At 31.9% G+C, this 12,380-nt stretch overlaps 2 protein-coding genes across 4 annotated transcripts; one reads left to right on the top strand and one right to left on the bottom strand.

Annotated features, from left to right (window-relative positions):
* Nucleotides 1-1,986, top strand: LOC132909805 (peroxisomal membrane protein 11C). Its single transcript, XM_060964908.1, has 5 exons — nt 1-280; nt 416-682; nt 829-1,007; nt 1,078-1,146; nt 1,257-1,986. The coding sequence occupies exons 2-5, from the start codon at nt 452-454 to the stop codon at nt 1,471-1,473; spliced, it is 696 nt and encodes a 231-aa protein (XP_060820891.1). The 5' UTR covers nt 1-280; nt 416-451; the 3' UTR covers nt 1,474-1,986.
* Nucleotides 1,987-3,343: 1,357 nt separating this feature from the next.
* LOC132909760 (cytoplasmic polyadenylation element-binding protein 1) lies at nt 3,344-11,740 on the bottom strand. 3 transcript variants are annotated; one of them, XM_060964795.1, is made up of 12 exons: nt 11,281-11,740; nt 9,009-9,312; nt 8,209-8,348; nt 6,398-6,657; nt 6,192-6,318; nt 5,749-6,115; nt 5,441-5,673; nt 5,267-5,359; nt 5,020-5,185; nt 4,831-4,958; nt 4,675-4,755; nt 3,344-4,607 (listed from the first exon to the last, which is right to left on the bottom strand). In XM_060964795.1, the coding sequence occupies exons 1-12, from the start codon at nt 11,299-11,301 to the stop codon at nt 4,443-4,445; spliced, it is 2,085 nt and encodes a 694-aa protein (XP_060820778.1). In that variant the 5' UTR covers nt 11,302-11,740; the 3' UTR covers nt 3,344-4,442. The 3 variants fall into 3 exon arrangements, with proteins under 3 accessions (XP_060820778.1, XP_060820776.1, XP_060820779.1); XM_060964793.1 differs by lacking the exon at nt 11,281-11,740 and adding an exon at nt 9,971-10,094; XM_060964796.1 differs by lacking the exon at nt 11,281-11,740 and adding an exon at nt 9,475-9,624.
* Nucleotides 11,741-12,380: the final 640 nt, after the last annotated feature.

Below are 12,380 nucleotides of genomic sequence, written 5' to 3'. Positions count from 1 at the left end.
ACCGCAAGAGTGCATTGTCAAGTAAGAAGGAATGAAAAGTCACACTTCAAACTTGTTTATGTTAAAATTATTTTTAATTACAAATTTCATAACAAAATAAAATGTAAATGCACATAAATAATTCGCAGATCTTGTATGAAATGTATGAAAAAACTAATTCTTTCCACAGCTTAACTCACTTTGCATACTCCTTCATGTGACATATGTTATTTATTAATAATAAGTAGGACACATATGTATAGGCTGGTATAGCTAAGAACTTATTTGCATTACATATTCGGTGAGTTGCCATTTTTATACTTGATCTTACAAATTATACGTATTACTATTGCTTAAACTATATAATAATCAGATCCATAAAAAGTTATTATTTTTAATAAAATTATTATATTATCTCACATTTTTTTTATTACAGTGTCAGATCTATATTTTCAAACATATTCATTCCAATATGACTATTGCATTAATATCAGAATATTTGGAAACACATCAAGGTAGAGATAAATTTTTGAGAACATTGTCTTATATGGCAAAATTTGCTACGTTGGGCATATCCTCAAATGAAACAGAAAAGAAATTAAAAATATTTAGCAGTCAAATGAGTGAATGCAGAATGATTTTAAGATTATTGGATGACATACCAACCATTCATTATGCAATGACATATGGATGGGGAAAAGAGGTATATATATTATTGAAGTAAAATATACTTACAATGTAAAAGAAAATAATTTCTGCAAATTGTGTTTCATTTTCTATATATTAATGTAATGTACAAATGTATACTATTCTTCTACAGGCATATAAATTTCATATGTCATCTAATAGGAGCCAGATCGGTTGATCAGATGTGTGGAATTAATGCAGATTTTGGTGGATATTATGTTTGGCCCAGTAGAACACATTTTTTGGGCTGGCAAACATAAACTGATTAAAATTGATACTGAAGCATGGAATAATGCTTCAACGTGGTTCTGGATAATTTCTCTGCAACTGTCATTATTAAAGTATGTTATACAAAAGATAGAATTAAATATTATACTTAAACGCTTTGATTACATGTATATTTTTTTATAGATCTCTACGAAAATTAAAACAGTTTAGCAATTATAAGACACATCTTAGTAAAACTAACTGCAATACAAGGTAAATTTAGGAACAATATACAAATATTTTTATATTGATTTGATTAATAAGATGTTATAATATCAATTATTTATTTTTATTTTATATATATAATATTTATTTTTGAACAGAATTGCCTTGAAAACAGTAAGTAGACAGAGGTGGAATGAATTACTAACTTGCATAAGATTAGTCTTAGATATAAGCTATGCAGTTAGTTATCTGCCATCTGGCACATTCTGGGGAGGACAGTTAAAAACTTGGCAAGTTGGGGCACTTGGAACCTTGTCTTCCTTGATTGGTTTGTATCAAGCTTTAAGTAAACGAGCCAAACACAAAAGTTCATAATATCTACAATTAAGAATAAGGTGGCAAGAATTGTTACAATTATCAGTATAAATATATTTTTTTATTTCTGTTAATCAATTTATATAAGAAATGTTGTGTAATAAATGTCAAATGAATCATAATTAAAAGAAAATAAATCTTAACTGTTTAATCTTCTTATGTAATTTAAAGTATAATTTTATATATTATGAAACAATACAATATTGTTAACATAATAAAGAACAATTTATTGTTTTTAATATATCAATTTTGTGTTACAAGGTATGTTTTAACAAGGATATATGCAGTAGGAAAAAAGCTAAAGCAATATAAATTATTGATATTTCGGATAAAGCTTACTTGATTTTAAGCTAATTAGTATTTATATATGTTTACTATTGATCGAATCGTTTTTACATGTTATTCGAATGTCAGTATTTGTAAATTATAGATATAGGTTCTATTATCAATAAAAGTGAAAGAATACGAGGCACTTTCTGTATGAACATAAATAAAAATATTTTGCTACCTAGAGCACGATGTAATCATTGCCTCGCGAGTGGTTAAATCTCTTAAAAGTGTTAAGAAAACTTGACATTATGCGTACCAGTAGCAGTCTTGTTTCTTTAATAATAGATCACCCTGTATCGCGTGGTTATCAATGATTTAAAAATAATTTGTGTTTTCCACGTTAGAATAAAATCTATGGAGATTATATTAAAAGGCACGACTTATTAAAAGTTTGTAAATAAGATAATATTTCCGATAAAAGAGCATCTTTAAAATTTCTGACGGCTCATTATTCATTATCTTTTCGCCGTTAATTCGTTAGTTTTTAGTCTAAGAATTTTTGTCGTTCATTACTTTAGAACCATTCTTAGGCATTAGCAAAAACTGATCTTTTGTTTACTAAAAACTTTATGATTACATTCGAAGCTTTCGTAGAATATATGTATATATATATACATATATTATTTTGTATGTTGTATTAAAGCACTTCATAGGAGTATTTTCTTATATATATAATAACCATATTGTTTGATAATTGTATTTGATGTAACACGATATATTTTTTTGTGTATTTGTTCCACTTCCTTAAACCAGGCGAAATTTTAATGACTCAGAAATATGATAAATTCACCTTCCCTTTAATATGTGTTAAATAATTCAGTACTATAGCAGTGTAACTTGCAGTTGATTATATGAATTTTAAATTATTTAAATCTTAAATTTATACTTTTATCTTGGATCATCATTAATGTATGATTATCATTAATGTGTAATCTATATTTAAAATAAAGGATATAATATATAAATCATAATTACTATTATCATAAATATCGAATATGAAATATTTGAATAACATCGTTTTATACTGTATCTGTTTCAGTAATTTTCTAAAAATTGATAATCATAACTTGAATCCTTCCAGTATAATTTTAAATTTCAGAAATTTTAAGTTCCAAATTTTAGACTTTAATTCACCTTATTTTTGCCAATATTTATTCCCTATAATTATTCCGAACTTCTTATAATTTTTTTTTAAATAATGAGGATATTTGTAATTATTTGCGACAAGAACTTTCAATTTGAATAAAGTACTATAATTTAGATTAATTTAAAAATATCAAAATTGAACAAATTAAATATAAATTAATATGATTAATATAATTTGTGTTATTAACTGATATTTACTTTATGATTTTGTTTATACTAACTATCAAATTCTCATATAATAACATTTAGTATCTAGCAGTTTGCATAAGCAGATATTTTTAAGGCCAGGAGTTTAAAAAGGGCAGAAGGTTCATTTGGAGGAATTATTTTCTCGAACGATAAAAAGAAAAGAAACAAAATGATGAAACAAAAAAGGAGGAACGACAAATGGAAGTCTATCTGCAAAAATATGATTTTTAATTCACTCAACAAAATGATATCAAAACATCAGAAACGCGATTAGAAGCAATATTGCAAAATCTTCTTGAAAGAAAATACATAACATAATATCGTAACAAAAAATAAAAACAGAATCAAATTACTACAATCCGCTCCAGAATCGTAGACCATGTACTTCTCCATTTCGTCAACAGTTAAACAGTCCCTGTAAACGAAGCTCATAAAGGCTTATCGCCTTGGCTAAGAGTATAAATTATGATTACAATTGCCATTTTGGTAATAACCCTTACACTGTACAATGTAACGTAAAACTACAACGACGGGCGATATCATCGACAAATGTCGGTATATAGCCTGGGTTCTAATTGGTACTCAAATTAAATGCGTTCTTCGCAAAAAATAACAATAATTAAATGAACAACTCCTCCTGCCGCTAGAATTCCACAATAATCTAATCTCATCGAACAGTGTACGATTAAGCGTAATATTTCGCCGATAGATTATTATAGCGGCGCGTTGTTTTTTTGTGGATTTTTTTAACATTGTGAACTCATTCCTTCTCTTGTTTCGCTTCTTTTTTAACGATCGAGTGGCTTCCCATTTTATCGTATAAAAATTATTGTCACTATAAAAGCCACAATTGGACCCACACGGATTCAATGTAAATGCACACTCGTAACGCATAATTATCATATAATGTGATGTGTTACTCAATGGCACAATTATTGCAATAAAACGATCAACAAGAGAACCAGTCCCTAAATAAACGTACTAAATAAAAATACTGTTTGTTGAGAACGCGACTGTGGCCGCGTTCGAAATAGGAACTTTATGAGAAACACGATTTTTATCCATTAGTCTCTATACCGCGGACGTATGTGATAGTAACGATAATAAACAAATCGTTGCATTTGCCGATCAGCTGGTATGTCCGGTATTTCAATGTATATCGTCAAACCAGCTGCCCGCAGCTTTGCGATAAAAAACTAAGTTTGCACCCTGTCAGTAAGTCAGCTAGCGCAACGTCCTTGCAAAAACAAATAGTCAAAAAAAAATTTTTATGTGACCATGGAAGAGAAGCTCAATAATTGTACTTAAATAGTGGGATTATTCGTTCCACGAGACCAGGAATTTACGTTTGGCGATAATCCGACCACTTGATTTGTCTTTGAATTGCGCATTAAAGGTTTATGATGCCACATTGATTCCATTGAGTGTTGCCATTGCCAGCAACTGCGACAAAAGTATCGGAAGCACACCTACAAATACGATAGAATATAATAAAATATCTTTTATCTAGAAAGGAAAAAAAAAACTCTTTCGTACCACTTCACGACAAAAATAGGGTCCCTGTTGTACAGAGCACCCTGAACACATGGAATCTTCTAAATATGGATCAACTTGCACCTATTAAAGACAATATATTGTATTATAATTTTGTTCTCTTAATATATCATAAACATTTCATAAAATTACGCGAACCTTTTTTGTAAATTTGGCAGTTTTTATTTCTATGAAAGCAGCTGAAATTGCTTTCATGTATGAATGTTTTGTACTAAATGTAACACGGCCAGATCCAATTGGATATTTGTGTTTGTCAGTATCAATCCCTGAAATTAAATTTTAATCTTACTAATATGCATCTAATAATCGAGGTATGTCGATTTTTACCTGCATAAATAACCCCACGAAACAGATCATCCATAATTTTTGCTAAACCAGCGGCAGTTAGCATACCATGAAGAGCACCAACAAATACTGTTTTATGAGGATCAAGTTTTTGTGATGAGGATTTTACATAATTACTGTCTTCAAGAATCCAAGGTATTACTTGTACCTATGTCAAAATTGTTACATGAATATTATAACTCTTACAAGAAATGCAATATAATTTTACTAAAAAAGAAGTAATATGCACCTCTTTTGCTTTCATACGTTTAGATGATATTTTGTAATACCAACTGCCACCATTGGTAAAATCATGTGTACAACATGTCAATAAAGTTCTCACCTTAAACAATACATATATATTCCAGTTTATTAAAAACAAATAAGTTAGAAAAGAGATAAGATACTAAAAATATTTAACTACCTGTTTCTCTGACTCAAATATAATATATACATATCCCTTTGGCTGCGTGGCAGACTGATCTTTTCCCGGCCATTCCACTCGTATTGGACCGAACTGCTTGAAAGTGGCGATTAAAAGGGATTCGGTGATATCCCAAGGTACACCACCAAGGAATACTTTAGATGAGTAACCTGATGGTTTTTGAGTGCGTTGCGGCAATATGCCACTCCAAGTACAAGTTGGGTCACAAAGTGCTGAAATTATAGTTTTTTAATGTTGCTAATACATCCTCTTCTCTGTTTCTTATATTTTAATAAATGAATTATTACCAGCGGCACTTCGATGAAAACGCGCTACACGTTCAAGCGAGAGCTGTGGATCTAAAATATTTATCGGAGGTGAATTCAGGGCCATCATATGATTTCCAGTGGAACAACAGCTTTTTTCGTGCGACATAAAAGAATTCAGGAAACCGCCGTTTTGATTCGATCCATAGTGATGACCTCGATTGTGTCCATGTGAATGATGATGATGTGTCGACGAGTTTTGATGGGATGAAGATAGATATTTTTTCACTGCCATTCGTTGGAACGCGGCTACTCTATTATTTGTGCATAAATCCACTTCCGGCGACATCAATGAACCCAGAGACTGAGGATAACATTCGTGTGACGATGAATTTAACGATAAACAGTTCTAAAATGAAACAATTTCTTTCTCCTTAACCTTGATGAACTTAGATAATTATTATCTATAACTTAAAAAAAAATACCATTATATCGGATAGAGACCCATCCACACTACCTATACCACTCGTATCTGAGTCCGCTGGTGAGTTCGATCTTGATCCATTGCACCCCATCACATGTGGATACTCGAAAGTAGGACTACTGCAGTCGCTGTTGAAATAGAAATTACCAATTAGTAATTGTTTTTATTGTAATTATACGCGATTATAAAAAATTAATTAAGAAATACCTGTAAGGTGGTGACCCACGAATGGGTCTTCCGTAATAAGGAGAATGAATGGGCGATGAGGGTGATCCCACATTCTGCATAGATCCTCGACTTTTCGGTGATGATGTCGTCTGGTTACTACTGTTCGTAGATGAATACGAATAAGGATTCGAATACAGACTTCCAGGCGTGCTAGGACTACCAGGTGTAGTAATAGAACTTGGGGAACTTGGAATTTCAAGTATTGATGAGTTCGAGCAAATTCCGCTCCTATCATTGCCCTATATTCAAAAATATATAACAAAACCAATTAAAAACTTTTTAAATATATATTTCAATCCAAAAAATCGTCTTTTAATTATAAAAATATTTCGAAAACATTCAATTTATTACTTGTAAGCAATAAGAAAATATTTGCGTCTTCTTTGCCAAAGAGAAGCCTGCTACACCATTATTGGACCGCGTCCAAAATAATGTTGCAACGTAAAAAATAGGAACAACAGGGCACGCAATTACAAGTTCACAGAAAAGCTGAGGTCAAAGAGAAGCGAAGATAGAAGAAAAGTGAGCTGTGATAGAGCCGTTTGGCTCAAGCTTGTAAATTCTTGGCTACCCTGGAATTCGGGTCGCACTAACGCGCGCGGCTATGCGTAATTTATTTTGCCCAACGTATTATATGTTGGCTCTAATACGCGCATTTCGATGTCCTGTCGGTCCTTTATGTACAAATGCATCCAGCAAATGGTGAAGGTAATAACGTTAAAGGCGACGAGAAGAGCCTGATAAAATGTCCATTAAAGTGTCTGGTCGATAAGGCACGACTTTCACATGGGTCTCTCTTGCTTTTACCCCTTTCGACCGCGTATAGTACTATTTAACTATCGCTACAATTTAAATTGCAATAATTGTCTATTATTATTTATGTTATTTTAGAAAGAAAATAGCTTTTAAACTATTGATAACATGATTGATAATATTTATCACTGTGAGAAAAGAAATCGATTAAAATATTACTGTACGTTACAATATGTACTTAGTTTTGGATTTCTCCGGTTGGCTCTAAAATTTTATAAAATATTATTTTTATCGTCGCAGACTTTATTATCTCCATCCGTTATCGTTATTTGCGCTATCCTAAATTGATGTTAGGAGGTATTGGTCGCAACAAAATATATTGAAAATCGATACATCAGGTATCCAGGAGGTCCCTATTGTGCAAAAAAATTAGCCGCGCGACGGACGGAAAAGGAAGTTCGAGGAGCAGTTGGAGTCACTCCAATGAGGATAATCATTGTTCCGGTTATTGCATTGGCAGCCGGCAGACGTTTCAGAATACTGCCTACTTCATTTCTATTCGAGATTTTCACTATCATATCCAACACGTGACGTTCATAAATTGAAAGAAAAACATTTTAAGGATCTTCGAGTTCCTCGTACATTTTAAGTAATTAAAACATATTCACAGAAATCATTAAATTATCGCTCATGTATAATGGTCCTTCTAAAACCATTGGATTCAAAGTAAATTTTATTAATACAGATAAGAACCTTCCCAACCATAGAATAAAGACCATAGTCGGGTCTTCATAGAATTTAATTGAATTTAATAATTATTTTATTACACTATAGATTATTTAATTTTTATTTTATAATTTGTCGAAAATAAAAAAAACATTATTATTTATGAGGTATTATTACGAATTACTGGAAGAGTAATTATCTCTGATAAGTATGACGTAAATAGCGAAATTACTTGACCTATATGAGACCGAAATATCTCGGGCAGTTAGGAGAATCTTAGGCATAATATAAAAAATAAAAGGAAATGTCACCTGATAATGCTGAGAGGATCCTTGATTGCGACCCTGATACTGATAATTACGGCAACCGGGAGACGCAGTTGTTGACTGGCTGCCTAATAATGAACCCCGAGGTAAACCCAGTCCAAATAAATCCGAAATTGACATGTCTCCTAACGTGAAGGAAAAAATACAAAATACGTTGCCGTTTTAAATAAAATCACAAGAAAATACGACACAGCGCAACGAGGACTATCGATTGACAAACGACGAACGTACGCGCTCGTTAGTTTTGAAACAACCAAGCAGGCGATTAGAACAAATTTTTTTATATCTTGAATCTTTCAAAAAAAGAAAAAGAGAAAACAATGTAACTCGTTAAGCAGATATTGGAACCAATAATTAAATTTATACGAAGATTAGTCATAAAATTGATGGTAGTTATAAAACAAAAACAAAGGTCTTTGATCATTTTGTTAATAATTGTAAAACAGATTATTAATTATAGTGAAAAAAGATCACAGAAGCAGGTTCTCGCTGATTTTATCCTTATCTAATGAAACTAAAAGTACATGATTTACTCATATAAGATAAAAAATACATTTAAAATATCTTCTCTATCTTTGTATCGGGTAAAAATAAATAATCTTATATTCATATAACAAATCAAATAATATCTCGTATCTCTGTATATTATTCGATCACATTCGATCGTCAACCGTACCCATCATAACAGAAGGGCTAACAGCCAATCTGTGAATTTATCCAAAAATCAAAACAAGATGGTCACATACGATTATATAAAAATGGGATAAAGGAAACGGAACTTTTACCATCGATATTGTTGTTCTTATTGGGTTGCGTGCAAGATGCATCGTGTGAGTATCCTTGGAAGTTAGTCGCCGGCGGAGAGTCTAACAGCAAGTTACCGATGTACTGTAGCTGATGTAGATGTTCTCGTTCACTGTCGCGATCTCGTTGTTGTTGTAATTTGTCGCGATGCAACTGTTCACGTTGTTGCAGCTGTATGTGGTCCTGGTCGCGTGACGCTTGCATTTGCTGGCCATGCGATATATCATTGTTCCAATCAGGTGTGTCGGATATTTTCACTCCATCGGCATCACACGATAAATCTAGCTGTAAAAGAGAAAAGAAAAGAATCAGTCGTTAGAATATTTCAAATTGAATGTTTGAAATAGAGACAAAGTTTGTCTCTGGTTAAATGATCACGCTTGGTATGTTTGGTATTGCGATAACAAGGTATAATGTTATAAAGAGATAATAGAGGAACACTGTCACCATTTTTCCTTCCATAGTGGCACCGATTGAATTATTATTCGTTTTATTTTTCCTTTGCGAATAAGCAATTGAAAACAGATAATATACCACTAATTTTTACGATTAATAATTAACTGTAACGCGTATGTGAGTAGACGCTACAGGAAGTATGGACGCTACACGGAATGTTTAGAATTGCGGGGTTCACTACGTAAATTATACACATATTTGTATTTCAATGTTAAGAAAACATTGTAGAAATTGATGCTACTATTTTTGTCTAATTTGTAAAGTCTTTTTAGTAGCGTGCTTTTGATTAACGGCTATTCGAATCGATCGCGTCGCTCGTTACGTCAACCGATTTTCCTTGCGTAATTTCCGGTAAAAGTGATGAAATTTCAGAACTTGCACGATTCCTCGGAAGATACACTACACGGAGAATTAGAAAATGATTTCGAGCTCTAAAAAACGTTTCGTTCACGTTTGAAGATCGTGAAATTTAATGCGTATCACCTACCACTGAATTCCTCGAAGTCATCGCTACGAACGATATCAGCAAACTATGCTTCGAGCTTTCGGTACAGAATAACGAAAACAGGAGCCTGAAGGACGCCACTCCCAGTTTGCGTTCGAGGAATTCGGAAAAAAAATTTTGCAGGGCAGGGGAATACATCGAGGCATTCTAGAGGTTCAACGAGAATTCCAAACTTCGTAGAATTCAACTTTGTCAAGTTCAAAGGCGTACTAGACATAAGGACGCTTATAATCGATTCGAATACATAATTATCATTTCGTATTACATCAGTTAACAGCGTAACATTTATGACGCCCTTAAAATTGTATAACTTTCTGACACGTTGAATCATACAAGGGTTGCATTATTGATATCGATAATTTTTACAAAAGTCATATATCTTTAAAGACATTATATATATATATAGGTATATGTATTATATATATATATATGAGTTATACATATATATGTATATACATGTGCAAGGTAACAAATATAGGAGAAACCTAGATTTTTGAAGAGAAATTTAATTACATCACGAATTGAAAGATGAAATTAGAATATTGTAAGAATGTTACATAAGAACAGGAATATATATACATATAGTGTGACAGAAATTTATATATTATATATATATCATATGTGCTAATACTTTTTTATGGTTTCATATAAAAATTACATTCTTACTTAATTTAATAATTTTTTGGTTTACTAATCCAACTATTTGCAACGATATAAATTTTGTATTGATACATAGTCCTGTACTATATTTGCGAAAGGTATCGTACATCTTCGTAAATTTGAAGACAGACAGTTTTTAGAAGAAATTAAATTGCAACAAATTCTTTGTTACTTCCGTTCAATACCTTCAAAATGACTGACGAAGGGTTAAGGACAATATCAGAGGCGCAACACACATATGGAGAGAAAGGGGAAGAATATCAGCGTACGAAACGCAACGTGTTTTGCACGTGGACGCGTTGCGGCTCAACGTACGATTCGCGTGTTTGTTTACAAGTGAGGACGCAGGACATTCCTCGTATTCGGTTTTATATTCTATGTAGGTTCTACGTTATAATTATCACCGTGTACCAGCACATGATTTACATGACAAATTTTCCTTTCGAAGCGACACCATAGTACTAACGAAATTGTAAAGTAGGTTACCAATCGACCGCATGAGAAGTCAAAGAACGAGGTCCATAGAAAAATAAGGCGTAATTAAAACAATAATACGTAGACGTGAAAAAATAAATACGAAACAATTAGAAAAAAGAAATATAAAATATTTATAAAGGAATATAACGACTTACCAATTGCATTAACGTAAGCATGTCGATCTTTGATTGAGCCTTGACGAATTTTTCAATTGTTCTGTGATCGCTGTTCTCCACTGAATTCAAAGTGGTAACTCGTAACGTACTTCAATGAATTATATAAACTTGATATTGCATATAAATTTAATAAGATTTTTTTTTTTATTTAATTTAGTAGCGAAGAATCAAATACACGAGTTTTAGTAAATTGTTTAATCAACAATTATCGTGTTACATTAAAAGATTTTTGGGATACTTTAATCCCACCGGGTTTGTTTAATTACTTGCCGGGGGATAATATTTTAATTATTTTAACTCCCAAAATCGCCCATTTATAATTAATTTGTTGGTTCTTTGAAAGTAAAATTTATTTTCTTAGGTTCAATTTAGTGTCGATACAGAAACGATGGAGACGGAACGCCCATTCTTCTCCACATTGCTCCACTCTGTGAACTGAATTGAAGATCTCTATTCCTCCCTTTCCCCCTTTCACCCGCAGGTTCCATCTTTGGGAACCACCGGCGCAGTTCGCGAATGCGCGCGATTGTGGAATTTTATATGTGCAATAAGATACAAAATTGTATCACTTGATATGTAATATTTCAAATTCAGATTTTATATATTGGCGAATAATATGTTAAATAAACAAAAATTTTTGAAACTACAAATTTGATTTAAGATATTAAATATTCGTAATAAATAATTATAATTACAGATTTTTAAATTTACTATTACATGTAATATGATTTTTACTTAAAGTAATATAATAGGTTATGTAAGTAATAAAGGTATGCGGATACCCGAAATTGCAGAATTATGTCGGAAATTTTTTTCAGATTCGAATCAGAATCTCGGAAGTTTGTCGATACATAAACGTATTCGAGTATCCGTTAATCTCGACACCCAATTTGCGATTCGGAATTCAATGCTTGATTCAGAACATAATCTTTCTGTCATCTTGTACTTAAACCAAGTTTAAAGCAAACCTGTACTTTAAGTTTAAGTATGTACCGTTTTAGCGTATTTAAAGTATGTTTAAATACAAGATGACAGAAAAATTATGTTCTACATTGAACATCGGATTCGGAAACGTAAAT

The sequence above is a fragment of the Bombus pascuorum genome, chromosome 8, assembly GCF_905332965.1.
Source record: "Bombus pascuorum chromosome 8, iyBomPasc1.1, whole genome shotgun sequence".
NCBI classification, from domain to species: domain Eukaryota; kingdom Metazoa; phylum Arthropoda; class Insecta; order Hymenoptera; family Apidae; genus Bombus; species Bombus pascuorum.
Note: the sequence above shows the minus strand (reverse complement) of the source record. Positions and strands in the feature narration are given on the sequence as shown.